At 54.9% G+C, this 20,095-nt stretch overlaps 1 protein-coding gene across 5 annotated transcripts in view; it reads right to left on the bottom strand.

The window, feature by feature from the left end:
* The window catches only part of SBNO2 (strawberry notch homolog 2), a 67,617-nt gene that overhangs the window by 33,066 nt on the left and 14,456 nt on the right, over window positions 1-20,095 (bottom strand). For all 5 annotated transcript variants that reach the window (XM_079770895.1, XM_079770896.1, XM_079770898.1 and 2 more), the window contains 3 exons: window positions 8,726-8,917; window positions 1,347-1,408; window positions 635-731 (listed from right to left, as the gene is read on the bottom strand). In XM_079770895.1, coding sequence (XP_079627021.1) covers window positions 635-731; window positions 1,347-1,408; window positions 8,726-8,845 — 279 coding nt within the window. In that variant the 5' untranslated portion in view covers window positions 8,846-8,917. The remainder of the gene's footprint in view (window positions 1-634; window positions 732-1,346; window positions 1,409-8,725; window positions 8,918-20,095) is intronic.

The raw sequence follows: 20,095 nt of genomic DNA, 5'->3' as shown, positions 1-20,095 counted from the left end.
GATGGGACGCTATGCAAAAATCCTGACGGTGAGGCCAGGAAGGCAGGGTCTGCCTGATTCCTTGGGAGCTGAGCTGCCCCCATGTCCCCCGAGAGAATAAATCAAACGTTATCTTCCTTCGACTGGTGTGTGTCATGTTTTCAAATGGCCGCTAGGTGTGAGGGCACAGACACTCACTGTGGTGTTTGCACCTGATGGGCACGGCTCTAGCCTGGGGGCACAGGGACGGAGGATCCTCCCCTAGACACTAAGGTGAACACAGGGCCTACGCTAGGAGAAGGAAGAAGGCACCGAGGTTTGGGGAAAGCAAATCAGGAGCTCTAAAAGGCTGCCCCACCACCCATACACGGGATGTGAGCAAAGGAGCGATGGGGACAGCCCCCATCCTCCGTTACATGACCTCTGACCCAGCTCTCTACTGTGGTGAAACTGCCTCTGCCAGACAGAACAGTGGGGCTGTAGTTCAGGCTGGCAGGGCCAAGGGGCATTGCTAATCCCCAAAATAAGCTATATTTGCACATGGCGCGTGGCTCAGGAGAGGTAGTTGGCGCCGACCTGAGGTGTAGCAGGGATCCCGTGGGTAGGCACTGGGCCACTGAGGGCTTGAGGGGCTGCTTGAACTTGAGTCTCCTACCTGAGGAAAGTCACTCTTTGGCAGGAAGCTGGGGGTGGCGGCCATGGGGCTGTAGCTGGTGTCTGTGCAGGATTGGCCCACAACGTTCATATAAGGGCTGGAGAGAGACAGGAAAGAAGGTGAGCTGTCGGGTGTGGTAGGGGCACTGTCCTCCCCACTTGGAGTGCAGAACATGAGTGGGGCCACCCACCAACAGGAAGAACTCTGGTCTCTCAGAAACTCAGCTCAGAGGAGGGGCCCAAGCATCCATGTCCCAAAAAAAGAGGGTCCAGCTACATGTGCCTCGAGGCTTTGGCATCCGCCATTCCTTGGCCTGGTTCTAGGCATGCTCCCCTGCAAACTCCTATTTGCCCTACAAAACCCAGCTCCTGTTGCCCTCTGGAAGAAGATGCATGCCAGGTTCTTTTTGCCCCCAAAGTTTCTCACCCTCCCCACCTGTTGTCACCTCCCACAGTGGAGCCCTCCCTGGCTCATCCCCACTACCTCTGCCCCTTTCCCTGGTGGGTTCTCACTAAGACAAATCATAGCTGGTTGATCTCAACTGCTTCTAAGCAGCCAAGAGCAGGTCCATAGCCCACTTGGCAGGAGGTTGAAGGCATCCAGCTACGAGTTCTAGTTTTGTTTAATTCATGACTACAGAACAGGAAGGCAGAGGGAAGCCCCTGAGGGAGATGTGGTTATGGAATGTGGTGGGGCTGGCTGTGGAACTTACTGGCTTTCACTGGAGAAGACTGGATATTGGGTGTTCCACCACGGGTAGTGTAGCATGGCGCTCTGCAAAAGAACAAGTGCATTATAAGGGGACCAGAGGGGATGGGAGAAGAGGGAACCTGCCTCACTCACTGGGTAGGGTTCCAGTGGTCCAGAGTCAGGGGCTCCAAGGTCAGGGTACGAGCCCACCCTTGGCCCCTAGCTGGGTCACCTGGGACTCACTTAACCGCTGTGTCTCAGTTTCCCCACGTGCATGGGAGAACCCATTGAGATGGTTGCAGCAAAGATGAAGGTATTGATCAATACACGCACAGGACCAGGTGGGGATGGGTGGGTGTGGTCCCAGGATCCCAGAGGCCTGGGGAGCCAAGACTGCCAGCTGCCCAAGGTCTGACACCCAGGCCTGGGGCCTAGGAAACTGTATTTAACAACTTGTGTGTTGGTGATCCAACACCCTGCTTGGGGGCTCCCTACCCCCATTCTACAAAGTGAAGGATAAGACCAGACACAAAGCGAGATAGTTCAAGTCCCTGCAGGGCCAGGCCCCATGGGGAAGATGTATGGACTACCCAGCGAGACAGGACTTCTCAGAGGGGAGGGGGCCAAGGCCAGGGCAAGGAGGTCCCACCAGTACCATGAACTGGCCCCTGCCACAGCAAGACCCTCATGGTCAAACCTCTCCTAGCCAAGTTGGGGGAGGGGGTCCACACTTCTCAGAGCTCCTCAGAGCTCCCATGGGCCAAGGGAGCTACCACCATCAGCCAACTCTGTCTGGTCCAAGAGCGTATGAGTAGGGGTTCCAAGGAACCTGCTTTGGGAAACACCAGTGAGGAAGAGTGAGCCTGAGGTCAATGGGTATATAAGAGGCCTTGCACTGGGATTTGAAAGGACTAGCTTGAAAGTGTGGGACCGTGAACACGCCAGCCCCTCTGTACAATGGAAGTGGCATGTCCTAATCTGACACACAGGTCAATTGGGCAGAAGTCCCCTCCCCTAAAACAAGCCACAGCTTCACCAGCAATGAAGCCCACATAGGACCCCATCAGGAAGGCTGTCCCCTGGGGAAAGGCCTACTGGCTGCAGTCAGGGTTTCCAGTGGGCCCAGCTGGATGGCAAGTCCAAGGCAGGAGCCCAGCAGACAGCAGCCTCCCACCACCTGGCCCACACAGGTCCTGGCCCTTGGTAAAGTGGCTGGATGCATCTCCCTAGGCCACCATGCCCTCCCTCTCTGAGACCCTGACCCAAATCTGGCCCAGAACCAGCCCAGATGCCTGAAACCACCACAGCGCTATTCTCCTGTGCCCCCTCCATGCCAAGGGGGGAGCCAGCCATGAATTCCCATCACTCTGCCCCACCCCTGACCCCTGAAGGGGCCTTCCAGTGTCCAGATGTCCAGTCCCAGAGAATCAATGCAAGGAAGAAGGGGAGAGAGACACGTTGAGACATTATTGACTGGCAGAGGCCCCGACTGGCCTGCCCGTTCTCAGTTTTTGCACAGGCTGCAAAATAAAAATAAATTTAAAAATTGGGGAAAAAGAAGCACAAGGCCTGTCCCCAGCATGAATACCAGCAGTACAAACACTCTTACAATTAATCCGCTGTGGAAGCCTCCAGAAGGAAGCCATGCTGTGGCCTGGAGAGGATGGGGTCCCCCAGGAACCCCACTTCTCCCTAGGGCCCTGGTCCAGGGCCACTTAACCCCTGTGGCCCTATTTGAAGAGAAATCCAGCTCCAGAGGGACATGAACTTCCCAAGGTCACAGGCACTTCTGGAACATTCTACTGCAGACCAGGCTCAGCCTCCTTAGATGAACTAGCATAAACAGCCTCAGGGCGTGTGGACAGACAGCACCTCAGCCAGGCCAGTCCAGGGAGTGGGTGCCTATACTATGGGCTCACAAGGGGCACAGCTGGCCTGGGGGCTGTGGGTGTCTTGGGGTGGGGAGGACCGAGGGGGTTGTTCATTCCCCAACCTGCTCTGCCTACACCTAGATCAGGTCTGGGGAGCCTGGTGGAGTTCCTGGGCCAGGGGACCCCTAGGTTCTCGAGGTACTCAAGGCCTCAGCAGGGAAGGCAGGATGGTGGGGATCACTCTGGTTTTGTCTACCCAGCAACCCCTACCTCCTCTCCAGTACTCCGCTCTAGTAATCAAGAACAACCCAGTTTGGCCCATGTCGGGTTGCTCAGTTGATTGGAATGTCATCCCATACACCAAAAGGTTGGGGGTTCGATTCCCCATCAGGGCACATACCTAGGTTGCAGGTTCAATCCCCTTAGTCAGGACGCATATGGGAGGCAACCAATCGATGTTTCTGTCTCACGTGGATGTTTCTCTCCCTCTCTCTCTAAAAAAATCATTAAAGAACATACAAAACTGCCCTGGCTGGTTTGCTCAGTGGTTGGAGTGCTGGCCCTCGGACCAAAGGGTCTCTGGTTCCATTCCCGGTCAGGGGCATGTACCTTGGCTGCAGGTTCCCCAGCCCTGGTAGGGGCCCATGCGAGAGGCAACCAATCGATGTGTCTCTCTCACAATTTTTTTTTTCTTTCTCTCTCTCTCTCTCTCTCCCCCCTCCCTCCCTTCCTTCCACTCTCTCTAGAAATCAATGGAAAAAATATCCTCAGGTGAAGATTAAAAATAAATAAATGAAAAAAAGGGGAACAACCCAGTTTCAAACCCCCACCCCAGAGGTGGCACCACAAATCAGCCAATCAGAGTCATCCTTGGGATTTTCCAGTGCAGCCAGAAATGGTGGCTCTGCCTTCTGAGGGCAGGCCCTGGGATGTGACTGGTCCAGAGACAGGCACCTGACTCTAGCCATTCAGAGCCTGCCTGGGGATTCTCCATCTGTGGACAGAGCCTAGCCCTCTCCTGGGGAGGGGCAGGCCCTGGGTCATTAGCCCTAGCTGCCCAGGCCATCTGTAAACTGACTAGGAAGATATAACTCCTGCCAGGGAGGCAGATAAAATACAGGACATCTGGTAAAACTAGAATTTCTGACAAGCAACAAGTAAGTGATTTTGAGTGTGAAGTATTATATAAGACACACACAATAAAAATTATGTGTTTATGTGAAACAAATTTCACTGGACAGCTGTGTTTTTATTTGCTAAATCTGGCTACTTTAGTGACACTGAATATCCTGGGGCCAGCTCCACCTCTCACCTGGTCCACTCTGCTTCCCCTTCCTGAGCTTGGTTCCACCCAGCTAGGAGGCAGAAGTAAGAAGCATGTCGCTCACTCTGACTCTCGCAAACTCGAAGACTGCACAGGCTACAGGGTGTGCCAGTAGCTCCCTGGCCAGACCTGATGTGGCCTGAGGGGCGACCCCCACAATTGGTGGCCCCAGAGGAACAGGCTGAGTGCACAGCCTGGGGAGGGGTGGCCCAGCCTTGGTCAGATCTGACTGCCCAGAGGGGAGCCCAGATCCAAAGCCAGGGCTCAACTGGTACCTTCCTTGCACCACGGTCCCTATAGCTGCCCTATATGCCAGTTTCTGAACCCCTCAGGTCCTCACAGGCTGTTCAGGCAAAGCTCACATCCTGGCCTTCTGCTGGCTTCCTGAGTCACCATAAAGGGGACGTGGCAAGAACCCACATTTCTGTCCTCGGCTACCCAGTCGGTGCACATTCTGACCCAGGAATTGTATTCCAGAAACAGGTGTGGGACAAATCGAGGAGGGGAAGGAAAACACAGGGTGCTACGTATACTAACAGAAAATTGGAACCGCTTCAAAGGCCCAACACTACGGAAATAATTAAGCAAATTATGAGACGCTGCGAAGGAAGAATCCTGTGTGTTAGAAGAATGGCAAGTCTGTGCTCTGAGCCTAAGAAACAGGCACAATGGAACCCCAGAAACAGACACAATGCCACTCATGGGGCGGCACGAAGGGACAGTGAAGGGGATCAAAGGAGGAATGGGAAGGTATCAGCTCTGACAACGTGAGCAGAGGCTCAGGAGGGTCAGGGAGGAGAGAGGAGGCTACACCAGCTCATGGACCCTGGAGAGGCCCTGCTGGACCTCAGCTAGGCTTTGAGCTGAAGGTGGCAACTCACTGCCTGCCCAGGGTTCAAGGCCAACTCTGAGTAAGTTCGGATTCCATGCCCTGTCATGTTAAGACATCATGTGGGCACAGCGGAGCTTGGAGGGAATTCAGGGTCCGAGTCCTCCCAGCCCTTTCTGATGCTCCGGTTATGGGCCTGAGGCCTCCCAGTGGTTTCCCGCACTGGAACCTGAGCTCCATCTGATCTGTGGCCCATTTCTGGCTCCTCTTTTTTTTTTTTAAATATATTTTATTGATTTCTTACAGAGAGGAAGGGAGAGGGATAGAGAGTTAGAAACATCGATGAGAGAGAAACATCGATCAGCTGCCTCCTACACACCTCCCACTGGGGATGTGCCCGCAACCAAGGCACGTGCCCTTGACCGGAATCGAACCTGGGACCTTTCAGTCCGCAGGCCGACGCTCTATCCACTGAGCCAAACCGGTTTCGGCTCCTGGCTCCTCTTAACCTTGAGGTTGAATCTTGCTCCCTCTGCCCACCTAGCCTTCTGCCCATCCCTGCTGCTTCTCAGGCTGTTCTCCTCACCAGTCTCCCCACTGAGAAATACAGCTTTGTTGTTGTTGATGTTTTTTTAAATACATTTTTATTTATTTCAGAGAGGAAGGGAGAGGGAGAGATAGGAACATCAATGATGAGAGAGAACCACTGATCAGCTGCCTCCTGCACACCCCCCACTGGGGATCATGCCCTTGACCGAAACCGAACCTGGGATCCTTCAGTCTACAGGCTGACACTAACCACTGAGCCAAACCAGCCAGGGCAAAAAATGCAGTTTTTCTTTCTACAGTGGAAGAGGAGCTCTGCTTCCACCCAGGAAGGAGATGCCAGGCCTGACTCGCTGGGGAATTCTGGACCCTTCTCCTGGGGCCACTTGTGCCTCTGTGACAACCAACTCCTGTGCTGGTTTTGTTACTTAGGCTGGCACCTGTAGTGGTTTTGTTACTTAAGTTACTTACTAGAGGCCTGGTGCATGAATTCATGCACGGGTGGGATCTTCCTCAGGGTGGCCTGCGGAGATCGTGCCCCAGCTCATGCCCTCAGCCTCGTAGCCCCGCCTGGCACTCAGTTGTGGCCTGGCACCGCCCCCTCACCTGCTCCATCATCCCACCTGCAGGGCAGTTGATCAGGGGCCGGGCCCCCCGCCTGGCTCCTTCAGCACCTGGGAGCTGGGCGGCGGCACCGGCCGCTGCTGGTTGCCATCTGTGCGGCAATCGGCAGGGCGATCGAGCCCCTGCTTGCACCCACCTTGGCCTGGCACCACCCACTCACCTGCTCTACCATCCCACCACAGTCCCACTCTTGTCGGGGCCCATCGGGACTGGCAGCGCCTCCACTGCCACCCACCGCCAGCACCGCATCGCCTGTCATGTTCCACACCGCCCCATGGTGGTCAGCGCACGTCACAGCGAGCGGTTGAATTCCCGATCAAACTCCCGGTCAAACAATTTGCTTATTAGGCTTTTATATATATAGATTGCCTTTGTTAAAAGCTGGGAGCAACCAAGACACCCTTCAGGAGGTGATGGATGAAACTGTGGTCCATCCAGACTATGGAACATTGCTCAGCACTAAAAAGAATGAGCTATGGAGCCATGAAAAGACATGGAAGATCCTCAAATGCATATTACTGAGTGAAGGAAGCCAATCTGAAAAGCCTGCATACTATATGATCCCAACTCTAGGACATTCTGAAAAAACAAACAAAAAAAACCACTCAGGCTCAGAGCATAGACTTGCGGTTCTTCTAAGAAGGATGCCAGGGTTGGGGAGGGATACTCAAGCAGAGCACAGAGGGTTTTAGGACAGTGACACTACTCTGTATGATGCTGTAATGGTGGTTCATTGTCATGTGAACAAACATATAGAGTCCAAGAGAGAACCGTGATGTCCACTGTGGACTTCAGTGGATAACAACATGGTCAATATTGGCTTCTTGGCCCTAGTCGGTTTGACTCAGTGGATAAAGCGTCGGCCTGTGGACTGAAGGGTCCTGGGTTCGATTCAGGTCAAGGGCATATGCCTGGGTTGTGGGCTCAATCCCCAGTAGGGGGCATGCAGGAGGCAGCCAATTAATGATTCCCTCTCATCATTGATATTTCTATCTCTCTCTCCCTCTCCCTACATCTCTGAAATTAATAAAAAATATATTAAAAATATACACTGAGTGGCCAGATTAATATGATCTCTGAACGCATAATAATCTGGCCACTCAGTGTATGTTTGTGTGTGTGTGTGTGTGTGTGTGTGTGTGTGTGTCTATATATATAATTCAGGCCTGGTGCATAAATTCGTGCATGGATGGGGTCCAGCCAGCCTGGCCAGGGGGAGGGGACATGGGCAGTTGGCCGGCCTGCCTGCTGGTCGAACTCCTGGTCAAGGGGACAATTTGCATATTAGCCTTTTATTATATAGGATATACACTGAGTGGCCAGATTATTATGCATTCAGAGATCATAATAATCTAGCCACTCAGTGTATATACATTGGCTTCTTTGTTGCAAAAAAGTAACTCACTCTTTAACCAAGACATTGACAACAGGGGATGTGGTGGAGGGGTATATGGAAACTTTCTGTGCAATTTTCCTATAAATCTAAAGCCACTTAAAAAATAAAGTCTAGCCCAGCCGGCGTGGCTCAGAGGTTGAGCGTGGACCTCGGAACCAGGAGGTCACAGGTTCGATTCCCGGTCAAGGTGCACATGCCCGGGTTGTGGGCTTGATCCCCAGTGTGGGGCGTGCAGGAGGCAGCTGATCCATGATTCTCTCTTACCATGGATGTTTCTCTCTCTCTCCTGTCCCTTCCTCTCTGACATCAATAAAAACATATTTTAAAATAAATAAATAAAAAATAATAAAAAGTCTAGCCCTGACCGGTTTAACTCAGTGGATAGAGAGTTGGCCTGCAGACTGAAGGGTCCTGGGTTCGATTCTGGTCAAGGACACATGCCCAGGTCTCGGGCTCAATCCCCAGTAGGGGGCGTGCAGGAGGCAGCCGATCAATGATTCTCTCTCATCATTGATGTTTCTCTCTCTCCCCTCTCTTCCTCTCTGAAATCAATAAAAATATATTTTTAAAAATAATGTCTATTGAATTACAAAGAACAAATATTGAAGAAAAATAAACAACCATGACCCACTGCAGTGGTCCCAGTCCCACAAGTGAAGGTAGCCGCTAGGCCCAGGTGGCTCCCCGAGGGCCAGTCATGATCTTTGCAGAAGAAACCTAGTGGCTCACAGTGAGGAACTTGGTGGCAGACAGGATTCCCCACTGAAGGCAGTGTCCCACCCCAGGGCCAATCCTGGGGGTACGGGCTCACCTGGACGTTGGGCCCACACCGTGGGCTCTGCAGAGGTGACAGGCTGCACATCATGTTGCCAGCTGGCTGGGCTTCATGCTGTGGGAACTCCCTGTCCATGGTGGACCCCACTGCCAGCATCAGGCAGCTCCTCGACCTGGGCCACGGGGGCGTCTATCTGGGCTTCTTGCTCCAAGGTGGAGGCATCATGACCTGGGGAGAGACACGACATGTCTTGAGGTCAGCCTCTAACCTCAGTGGGCAAAGACACCTTCCCTAGGGACAAGGGACAGTGGGTGAGGGACAGCTAGGCAGGGCTTACACAGAGGGATCAGCGCCCCCCGCCCCCCCCAGGTTCTGCCTCAGCTGCAGAGCCCCATGGGCCATGCACCACACCCTCACCCAACCTGACTACCTCACCTCAATGGGGAAGATGTGAGCGGAGGCTCCCCAAACACCACAGTGCTGTTGGGGATGCCCCTCAGTTCCCAGCCTTTCCCCGGCAGCTATTCTGAGGAGGGGGCCCCTTAGAAGCCAGGGCAGAACCCCCATTTGGCCTCCATGCTCAAAACCCACAGGGGGCCCCACCCTGGGGACACTGGGATGAGGGCAGCCTCTTCAGCATGGCCAGCTGACCCCGCTTCATTCCCTCCCTGCTGGTCACAGCACCATCTCAGGCAGCCTGGCCCACCGAATAACAAATATGTGGGCCCTAAAGAGCACTCCTGATACCCACATAGAGAGCCATGAGCTCTGAGACCCCTGATATGAGGGGTGACCCCTGAGCACTTGGCTTTGTGACCGGCACGTATGGCTGGGAGGCAGAGTCCAACCAGCTGGCACCTCTGTGTTGGGGGTGCCCACCAGGCCCAGGGGCCAGCCCTGCCCCTCTGTAGCCAGGAGAGGCTTCCCAGAGGATCTCTGGGGAGTCAGGGCCGAGCTGAGCCAGGAAGAGTTCCCCAGACCTGGTTCGGAATAAGGACACACAGTGTTCCCACTAAGAATGTCCCCGTTCTTTAGGGCAGGCATACCGGCCAGGAAAAGGCATAGGGGTGACCCTAGCTCCCCATGACTTCCCCCTGCCCTGTGACTGAGCACCCCCACCCTGGGCCCCACCCCTCACTATGAGCAGGGACCCTAAGCGGGCCAGCATGCTCCTCAGGAAAGAGGCCACCTCAGGACATTAATCACCCAGGGAGGCAGGCAGGAAGGGGAGGCAGCCACCACTCCCAGCCAAGCCCTGAGTGAAGAAATCCTAAGGACTTCCAGTAATCACAGTCGAAAGAGCAGCTTGTGCAATCCTGGGGGGGGGGGGGGGTGTTGTTCTGCACCCTGCTGGCCGTGCACCCCTCATCCTTTGGCCCTGCTCCAGCCTCCGCCCTCAGGCTCTCAGGCTCAGGCTCATGTCTGCTGGCAGGATAACCTTTCCCATGCCCCCCAGAGGCCTGGACCCTGGAAGATGCCAGTCACCTCCTGAATGCACCCTCTAGGCTCCCGCAGACCAGATCTGATGGGACACAGGCTTGGACGCTGCAAGTGGGAAGCCCTGGGATTGCCTGCGATGAACACACACCTCCTCTGCCTGTGGTCTTGGCTAGTATTTATAAAAGTTCTGGGGTCAGGCAGACAAGTTGAAGACTCGAATGGTTGGATAATTGGGCACCTCAGGGCACCCCGGCTCCTGAAGCCTCCACCTGATTATCTGGAGAATGGGTTGGTTGGCCAGGGCCCTCAGCAGAGCCAGAGGCCTCTGCAACCCAGTGGCCCCAGGAATTGCCTTGCTTCGGGAGACATACCTTCAGGAAAGTGTGCTCCCAGCACCTGGGACAGCAGGCAGGTGGAAACCACCTCTACTCAACAGAGAAAGCTCACAAAGCTGACCACAGGCACTGGCTGGCTCACTCTTGTCCCTTCTCTGCAGCCAAGACTCAGGACAGGACATGTCCCTGGCTCAAGACCCTCCCCACCACGGCTCCCCCTTACAGCAGCCACATCCCCGAACAAGGCAGACCCCAATCTATACAGGGTGCTTCTGGGCTCTGTGACCACAGGGCTCGGCTGCTTCCTTGGAAAGCACTGTCCAAAGCCTGCAGCCAACGCGCATGGGGGGTGGGGTGTCACCATGGACAGCCCTCAGGTTGCACTGTGCCCAAGGGACTCCCACCGCAGCCTATCCCCCCCCCCCCCCACGCTCACCCCTCATCCATGTCCTACGGGCCTGCATGGCCCCTCCTGCCCCCTCCAGAGCCCCAGAAGCCCCTGTCCCAGGAACCAGAATCAGTCGTGTCCAGAAACCCCCCATGGAACCTGTTTGGCAGCCCTAGAAGGCTCAAGCACTATGTCCTCCTTCGCCCATGGTCCAGCCATCACATTCCTTCAGAGAAAGAGGTGTGTCACCTGTGCGGAGGGCTCCAGGCTCCACTGGGAGCTAGGACCCAAAGGGCGGAGACCCAGGGAGCTAAGACCCTGGGGAGCATGTGCATCCTCTCCTTTCGCAGACAGAGTTAGGGTCCCATGGAACACACAGCAGGCGGGTATGCCTGCTTAGACATCAGCAGTTCCTCAAACAGTTAAACCTAGTCGCCACAGATTAAGCAATTGTGTTCCCAGGTGTCCACCCAGGAGAAAGGAAGACTCATGTCCACATAAAACCTGTACCCAGATGTCCATAGTGACATGATTCACAACAGCCAAAAAGCCCATCAGCTAATAAATAGACAAACACACTAGAACACTGATTTTCAACTGGTATGCCACAAGATTTTTTTAAAACATGCAATACCTAACTGTTTAGTCAGGGGCACCGACCTCTCTTCCCTTAGAACCATGGTCGGCAAACTGCGGCTCGCGAGCCATATGCGGCTCTTTGGCCCCCTGAGTGTGGCTCTTCCACAAAATACCACAACCTGGGCGAGTCTATTTTGAAGAAGTGGCGTTAGAAGAAGTTTAAGTTTTAAAAATTTGGCTCTCAAAAGAAATCTCAATCATTGTACTGTTGATATTTGGCTCTGTTGACTAATGAGTTTGCCGACCACTGCCTTAGAATGTCAAATAAAGCCCTGACCGGTTTGGCTCAGTGGATAGAGCATCGGCCTGGGGACTCAAGGGTCCCAAGTTCGATTCCGGTCAAGGGCATGTACCTTGGTTGCGGGCACATCTCCAGTGGGGGGTGTGCAGGAGGCAGCTGATCGATGTTTCTCTCTCATCGATGTTTCTAACTCTCTATCCCTCTCCCTTCCTCTGTGTAAAAAATCAATAAAATATATATATTAAAAAAAAAATCGCTGCACTAGGATATTACTCAGCCACAGAAAGGAGTGAAGCACTGACACTCACTCTAACGTGGATGAACCTGGAACATGAGTTGGTGAGAGAAGCCAGACACAAAAGGCTAGAGTGTGTGATTCCATTTATGAAAAATGTCCAGAACAGGGAGACGCACAGAGACAGGAAGTGGGTGAGTGGGTGCCAAGTATGGGAGAGGAGGCTGGGAAAGAAGGACACTATGCCCACTACCATCCATAAGCCCCCAGAAGCCATCCGTATGGTGCCCCTTCGTCCAGCGCCCAGTTCCAACATCACTTCTCAGTGCCCTGGTGCCTCCACAGCTTTAGGCTTCCTGCTCCCCTGTCCCCTCAAACACAGGCTGTACCATCCCCTCACTTTCTGGCCTCTGCTGACTGCCACTGCCCCACTCCTTAGTCCTGAGCTCTGGACCCTGCCCCCAGCCCCTGACTGTGAACATGTCATGTCTCAGAGGGCACCCACCCGGGATCTTGGGGCACGAAGATCAGAGCCAGTGTGCAGGGGGCCTGGTGAGTATTTTTAGATGCAAGTCTCATTACAGAAGCGTCAGTGCTCTCGGCAGGTAGAGGCCTGCAGTCGCCACCAAGATTTATGTTCACAGGATTTCCTTTTGAGATCAGGTTTTCATGAGTCATCACAGAAGACAAAGATCAAGGAATCGGTGGCCTGGACAGGACCATTGGCGGTGGAAGGTTTGGGAAAGCCTGAGCCCCAGGACAGGCCAAGGATCTCACCCCATACTGAGCTGTTGGTTCAGCCCCCAAACACACTCCATCTGCCCAGACTCTCCACCTGGTGCCTGGACCCTGCTGGCCACTCGTTACCTAGTCTGTGTCCTCCCAGGCCAGGACGAGACTGTCCCCCTGGAACAACATCTGTAGCTGGCAGGGACATGCTGGATACAGGACAGTAGCCATTCCGGCCATCCCGCCCTCAGGCTCCAAGTGAGGGCCCTGAGATCCAGACAGAGCGGAGCAGGGGCAGCCAGGGCTCCATGAGGCTCAGCTATTAGGACAGAGGCCCCAGTGGTTCCTGAGGCCTGGCTAGGCCTGACTTGGCAGACCAGGACTGTCTGGGGGGAGGGCCGTCAATGAAGTTGACAGAGCTGGGTGTAGGGAGCCCTCTCTTTGCCTCACTGTTCAGGCCCAGTCTGAGGTCAGTCCCTAATGAGAGACCCAGAAAGGAAAAAGAGTGGGGGCATCCTGAAGAGGTCGCTCTGCTCCTAGATGGAGGTGCTGGGCCGACGAGATAGGACATGCTGGAGTCAGGGGCAGAAATGGGCAGCTGCAGGCAGAGGGGCCAAGCCAGCAGAGATCAGCGTGGGGTGAGACCCAGCAGCCAGACTTGGGGGCACCAGCTCTGTACTAAGGTCCTGCCTGGGCTCAGCTCAGCTCTTCCAGGACCCCCAATGGGGCACTCCCACCTGGACAGCCACCTCCATGGATGGGCTAGACCCAAGGGCAAAAGGAGATTGTGGGGGAGGGTCCTGAAGGATGTGACAGCTGTGGCTCTTTCCTTACCAAAAGCCTCCGGGAGCCCATTCCTTAGCTACTGACCACTGAGGAATACTTGGGTCGGATGCATGGGGACAAGGCAGCAAAGGAAGGACACAAGACCAGGGTGAGACCCCAGGGCTCAAGGGCCAACAGAGGGATGGACGCCAGCTGGGAACAATGGGGGACTGGGATTTGGGGAGAAGTGGTTCAGGAGGAAGTGGGGGGGAGGGGCAGAGGAAGTGTACTGGGGCAATCAGTGTCCACCAAACTCACATCCACTGGGAACCTGTGAATGGATCCTTATTAGGAAATTGGGTCTTTGTAGATGAAATTAGTTAAGATGGGGTCATGCTGGATCAGAGTGAGCCTAATACAAACTGGTATCTTGCCCCCCCCTCCCCAGATTTGGACACAGACACACGGAAGTAAAGCCATGTCAAGATGTAGCAACAAGCTAAGTGACTCCTGGAGCACCCAGAAGCTGGAAGAGGCAGGAAAGACTTTCTCATAAGGCCTTCAGAGTGAGCATGGCTCTGTGGCACCTAGGTCTTAGGCTTCTGGCCTCTAGAACTGGGAGAGCACAAATCTCTGTGGTTTCAGCCACCCAATGTCTGGTCAGTAAAGCTGTACCAGGACACTTGGACAGGAACAGGAGGCAAACCCCAGCTGGAGCCACCCTGACCCTCGGCCCAAATCCCTGTGATGCCTGGGGACCAGGAGCTCCACTGACTGGGGCCAGGTTGGCACCAAGCGTATGACCTCAAATTTCTACAAAGCCCCCAAGAGACGTCTGGAACATGGCAGCCCTGGAATGCCAAAGATGGCAGGGGCCCCAGCCCCATGCACATGCTGGGCGGGCGGGAGTGGGGAGCCCATCCATCTGGGACAAGGAGAACAAGGTGGGCCACAAGGAAGGCCCATCTGAGAGTGCAGGAGGACAGGTTGAACTTCCAGTTCTGCACTCAATGCAGAGAAAGGTAGCCTGCATGACTCCAGGACTCCCCTCGGGCCCCCACCTGGATGGAACTCACACCCTTGACCCACAGAGGGTGTCTGAACTAATGCAGCCATCTTTTGCAAAACCTCCCAACCTGTTAGACATGAAGCCCCTGTCCCCCATGCTCCAGTCCAAGGCACCAGGTGGCCACCCACAGCTCCTCTCCAGGCTGAGCAGGGAGATTGTTCAACTGATACCCTGGCCCTGAACACCTGGCTGAACAGAGGACCAGTAAGCAGACAATGAATGGAGGAGACTCAGGTCGGGGGGGGGGGGGGGGCGACCACATAGCCTGTTACCCCAGCCTTCACTCCCAAGAGTGAAAGCTGCAGAGCTGGACCATGTGGGACAAGCAAGGGGGAACATTCACAGTGACTCCACACGCCACCCCAGGGACAATGCTATTGGCATAGGAGCCTGGGACAGTGGACAGATACATGCCTAAGGACTGACCCAACTGGCAAAGCATGCGGTGACTGTTGGTGCTCCCACCACACACACACACACACACCCCTCTGACAGGCAAACAGCCAGGAGGGAAAGAAGGCCCTTTAGGAGAAACTGCACCTGGGGAAGCAGAACCCAGCCACTGATATTTGGTGATACAAACACTTATGCAGAAAAGGAGACCCTCAGGCTAGGTCCCAGGGACACCTATTAGGGGTAACCTTGGCTGGCTGTCTCGAGCCAATGCATCTGCCAATTGTGAGCCCACAGACTCATCCACTTGTCCAGGACAGACCAGCTGGCCACTGTGATGGTCCCAGGCAGGGCAAGGCGGAATGATGATGTTCTGACAGCTGTTTGGTGAGGTGGGTGCTTTATAAAGCAACTTAGATTCCAGGGAAGCCTCTGAGGTTATAAGGACACAGCAGAGTTGTGCAGCTTTCAGGAGGCCTAGCATCTTCGTGCGGGCATCCTCTTCTGGTAAATGCCTACTCAGGTCTTGTGCTTACTTGTGGTCTTTAGAAAGTTTTAGACACGCTGAGCTTGTGGTCTCCTCTGACCCCAGGTCTTCTTCCCCTGAATGAAGGTTAAGCCAAATCCCCCTGGTTCTGACTTCCTGGTCCTTTGACACCTACTTGAGCAGTCTCTGGAGTCTATGCAGAGAGTGGACTGTCCCTTCTGGCACTTGCTGCTGTCCCTATTTGATGTTGGGCATCCCTCGGGCTGGCCTGCATGCCAGGTCTTTCTACCCAATTCCTCAGAGAGCCCCCGAGCAGCTACTAGTCACACTCATCCTAGGTGAGTGGTCTGAGCAGTCAGCACTCTCCTTGGGCTCCTTCTGTCTAGCTTGGTACCAGGAACGTCATCAGGGGCCTTTGTCCCAGCCTGAAGGGCATCGGTGTCCTACAGGAGAAGGAGGTCCTTCCTGGCTTTGGGCTGGGCTAGACCCTGTGCCCTCTCTGGGGAAAAGGCAGAGGCCTCCAAATCACAGTAGCAAGAATCCCAAGACCTATCAACAGAACCTGGACCCATTTCTCTCTCTCTCTTTTTTTTATCCTTACCCGAGGATATTTTTCCATTGATTTTGTTTGTTTGTTTATCCTCACCTGAGGATATCTTTCCATTAATTTTTAAGGAGAGGAAAAGACAGAGAGAAACATCGATGTGAGAGAAACACATCGATTGGTTGCCTCCTGCACGAGCCCTGACCAGGGCCCAGGCCAGGGAGGAGCCTGCAACCAAGTTACGTGCCCTTAACCGGAATCAAACGCGGGACCCTTTGGTACGCAGGCCGACACTCTATCCACTGAGCCAAACTGGCTAGGGCTGGATCCGTTACTCTTGCCATGACGAGTGACCACAAACTTGGCAGCTTAAAATGGCATAGTGGGCCCTCCCACGGTTCTGTGGGCTGAAAGTCCAGGCCAGACCGCCACCTCAGCCCTGGGGCTCCCAGGCCAGGCTCTATGCTGCGTCCTCTGGGGAAAAGCTGTTTCTGAGCTCACGTAGCTGCCAGCAGGGCTAGGTCTTGGCTTTGGAAGGCCGCCTGCCCATGCCCTCTCCCCTCCGACGTTCTGCCCCCATTTTCACAGCCAGCAGCAGCACTCATGTCCCCTCAAGCTTCAAGTCTCTCACTTCTCTTCAGCCTCCAGTGGAGAAAGTTCTCCACTTATGAGGACCCTGTGATGACACTGGGCCTCCCGGGAATCCACAATCACCCCCATCTCAGGATCTTCAACTTAACTCCATCTGCAAAACCCCTCTGCCACATGTCCACAGGTCCCAGGACCAGGATGGGGACAGCTGTGGGGTGTTACTGAGATAGGACACAGCTCAAGAGTAGACCAGCAGGCAGCAAGCACCACCCCTCCACACACACACACACACACACACACACACACACACACACACACACACCCCACACAGTGACACGCTCTGGAAATGAAGGTCTTGCTCCCCATAGATGCAAAGCCCACGTGGCCCCTTCTCCCAGAAGCCTCCCCAGGGCCCTTGGAGGGGCCGGGCAGTGGGGGGCTGGCTGGCGCAGGAATGTGGTCTAGGCTTCCAGAAGGGCTGGTTTTTCAAGAGAAGCGGCAAGTCTGGATTTGGAGGTGGCAGCCCCTGATTTCTCAAAACTGGAAGTCCAGCCATCATGCCCAACCCTCCCCGTGGGGCACCTTCCTCCACGTTCCCACGGTGCTGACAGTGGAGCTTCCCAGACCCTCTGTTACCACCCAGTACTCCTCCAGGGCTGTCCCTTACAGCCCCCATATCTACTTGGGGTCTCATTCACCCTGAGTCCCCCCAAATTAGTGGGTCGAGTTCCTGGAGGGCCAGAATCTAATGAACACCCCCTCCTCCCCGCCGCCCCCTGGCCAGCTCACATATACGCTGGGACACCAGGAGAGGCTCCCATGCCCTGGGTCACCAGCACCCACTCTGGACCGGGTGGGGGCAGGAAGGGGCCCTACACCCCCACTTCACAGCCTCCAGGGCACCTCCCAAAACACCAAGGCCATCCCAGACCCTGGAGCAGCCTGCTGAGCTCTGGCCACACAGACTTGGCCACAGGAGGAGCCAAGGGCATGAGGGAGCCTGAGCGCAACTTCCCCACCGAAGCCTGTGCTGGCCCAGTGCCCGGGAGTGAGCCTTTCCTCGGTTTACCTCATGTGGGGAGGAAGATGCCTTCTCACTGTGGCCAGACTCAGAGCCCTGGGCTGCAGTGACAGCAGACACTCCCAGTGCCTGTGGGCCATCTCTGCTGCAGATGAGTCAGGGCCATAAAAGTTTACTGCCCGCTAGGACCCCAGCCGGACCCCTCCTCCTTCCCACCATGGAAGCTTCCTGTGTCAGCGACCTTTCACCCTCAGGGTGGACTCCCAGGAAATGGGGGACAGACAGCTTTCCTGGTGGGCGTGGACACATTGCTTCCAAGACCTTGGAGCAAAAGGATTGAGGCCTCTTTCAGTTTCACTTGGTATTTATCCTAAGAGGACTGAGGCCGATCTGACGGGAAACTGGGGGGTCTGCTCTATACGCCCACTGAGAAAGGCACAATGTGGCTAGAGGTTAGCCCCGAGCATGTTCTGGAAGTTAAGGGAACTCTGTGCCTCGAGCACAGCCTGGAGAGGTTTCCTGCTGCAGGTGACATGCTCAGAGGAGGTGCCAGAACATCAGAGACCATGAGCAAACCTTTCCTTTACAACCTCGCTGGCCGCCCTGGGCTGTGTCCCTGCCATCGACACTTCTGACACTCCTTCGGCCTGTGTGTAGCAGAGGAAGGGACCCTCTCCCCCACAACTGACCCAGGAAGAGCTACATGTAAATGGGTGACTTGGGGAGGGAGGGGCGCTCAGCATTGACTCTCTGGGACCATTCTCCTCCCAGCTGTCACCTGGCCTCAGTGGCAGGCGGGGGGGGGGGGGGGCAGAGGGGGGTTCCAGCCAGCAAATCAGGGAAACCTACAGGAGGCCCACAGAAGTGCCAGCCCTCAACCCACCACCTCCCACTGAGTAGCCTTCAGGGAGGAGCTGCTCTCTGGGCCCCCCACCCCCACCCATTCGCATCCCATCCGACACCCCTGTACCAGGAATCCAGATCCCCTAGGACCACCTCTTGCAGGATGCACTGGTTCGGGATAGAGTAGGGGCTTAGTGAGGGGCCCCTGGGGAGCCTCGTTCACCTTCCATAAAACAGATAGCACCCCCTCTGCCATCCCCGTATGGGGCAAACCATCTAGTACCCATGTATGAGCTGGCAGCGGAAGGCACGCTCAGCCCACTCATGTACACATGCACCCACCCCCAGGCCACAGCATGTGGGCATTGGAGGGGGAAGGACAGACCGGGCTTTCTTTCTTTTCCTTTTTTAACACTTTGTTTTGTAAAGACACAATTCACATGCCACATACTTCATCCATTATAATGCACATTTCAGTGGTTTCTAGTACATTCGCAGGGTTGTGCAACCAGTATCACTATGTAGTTCCAGAACATTCCATCACCCTAAAAGAAGCCCCATCCCCATCAACAGTCACCTCCATCCCCTTCCCAGTCCCTGAATACCACAAGCTCACTTCCTAAATCTGTGGATTTGCCTGTTCTCGACATTTTACATAAACAGGATCACACACTGTGTGGCCTTTTGTGTCTGGCTTATCAATGAACATAATTTTGAAGGTTTATCTACGTTTTAGAATATAAACAACAGGTCTTGTCTCTGCCACCCCCGTCAAGCCCAGGGCAGCAGGTGATGGAGCCCCAGCATCAGAAACCACACTTCAGGCCCTCAGTTGAGTCACCCCCCTGCTGGAGAGAGGCAGGCAGCCAAACCTCCCTCCCAGTGAGAGAAGCAGAAGACCTCAGGGCAGTTGTCACCATCGGCAGGACGATAATGGAAGTTTGCTTTCTGTCTTAGCCCTGCTCAGGCCACTCATGTGGGACTGACCTGCCAGTGGCAGGAGATGGGAGAGGGTAGTTCCAGAGGACAAGGACTGGGGGTTCCACTCAGGGGAGAAGTGACCTACACTTGCCAGGCACTCAGGGACACCAGCACTTGAGGCCAAAGCTGGGTGAGTAGTATCCAGGCCAGGCCTAGACTGGGTCTGGGTGACCGCACTCTCTGGCTACACCCAGCAGCCTTCTATGCCCAGCCTCCCTGCAGTCTGACCACGCTGCCCTATGCTGGGGAAAAAGTGGTGGAGATGCGTCAAACCTGTCCACAATGAACCGCACACACATACACACACAAACGCATACATATGTGCACACTCATGTATGACACATGTGCTTGCGTTCAATCTCAAGTGTACACATGCAACACCCAAACCTGCACACTCATACACATGAGAGCCCACTCATGCTACATGCATACAACAGACATGGATGCAAACATGCATGTACTCAGCACAAAACATACACATGCCCACATACAACATGCACAGTGTGGCACACCTTTTCATAGGAAACCTGCACTTGCATACACATTCAGACCCTGGGACTGTATTGGCGCCATGGGAAGCTGCCGTCCTAACTCAACCATGTCAGCCTCATGCTGTTTACACTCTGAGATTACGTTAACCCCCCCATGCTGGCAGTAAAGGCAGAGGCCATCCTGGGGGGTGGCCGCCTCTGGGGACCTGGACAC

This window comes from Cnephaeus nilssonii, assembly GCF_951640355.1.
Source record: "Cnephaeus nilssonii genome assembly, chromosome: 5".
NCBI classification, from domain to species: Eukaryota; Metazoa; Chordata; class Mammalia; order Chiroptera; family Vespertilionidae; genus Cnephaeus; species Cnephaeus nilssonii.
This window is presented reverse-complemented; position numbering and strand designations above follow the sequence as displayed.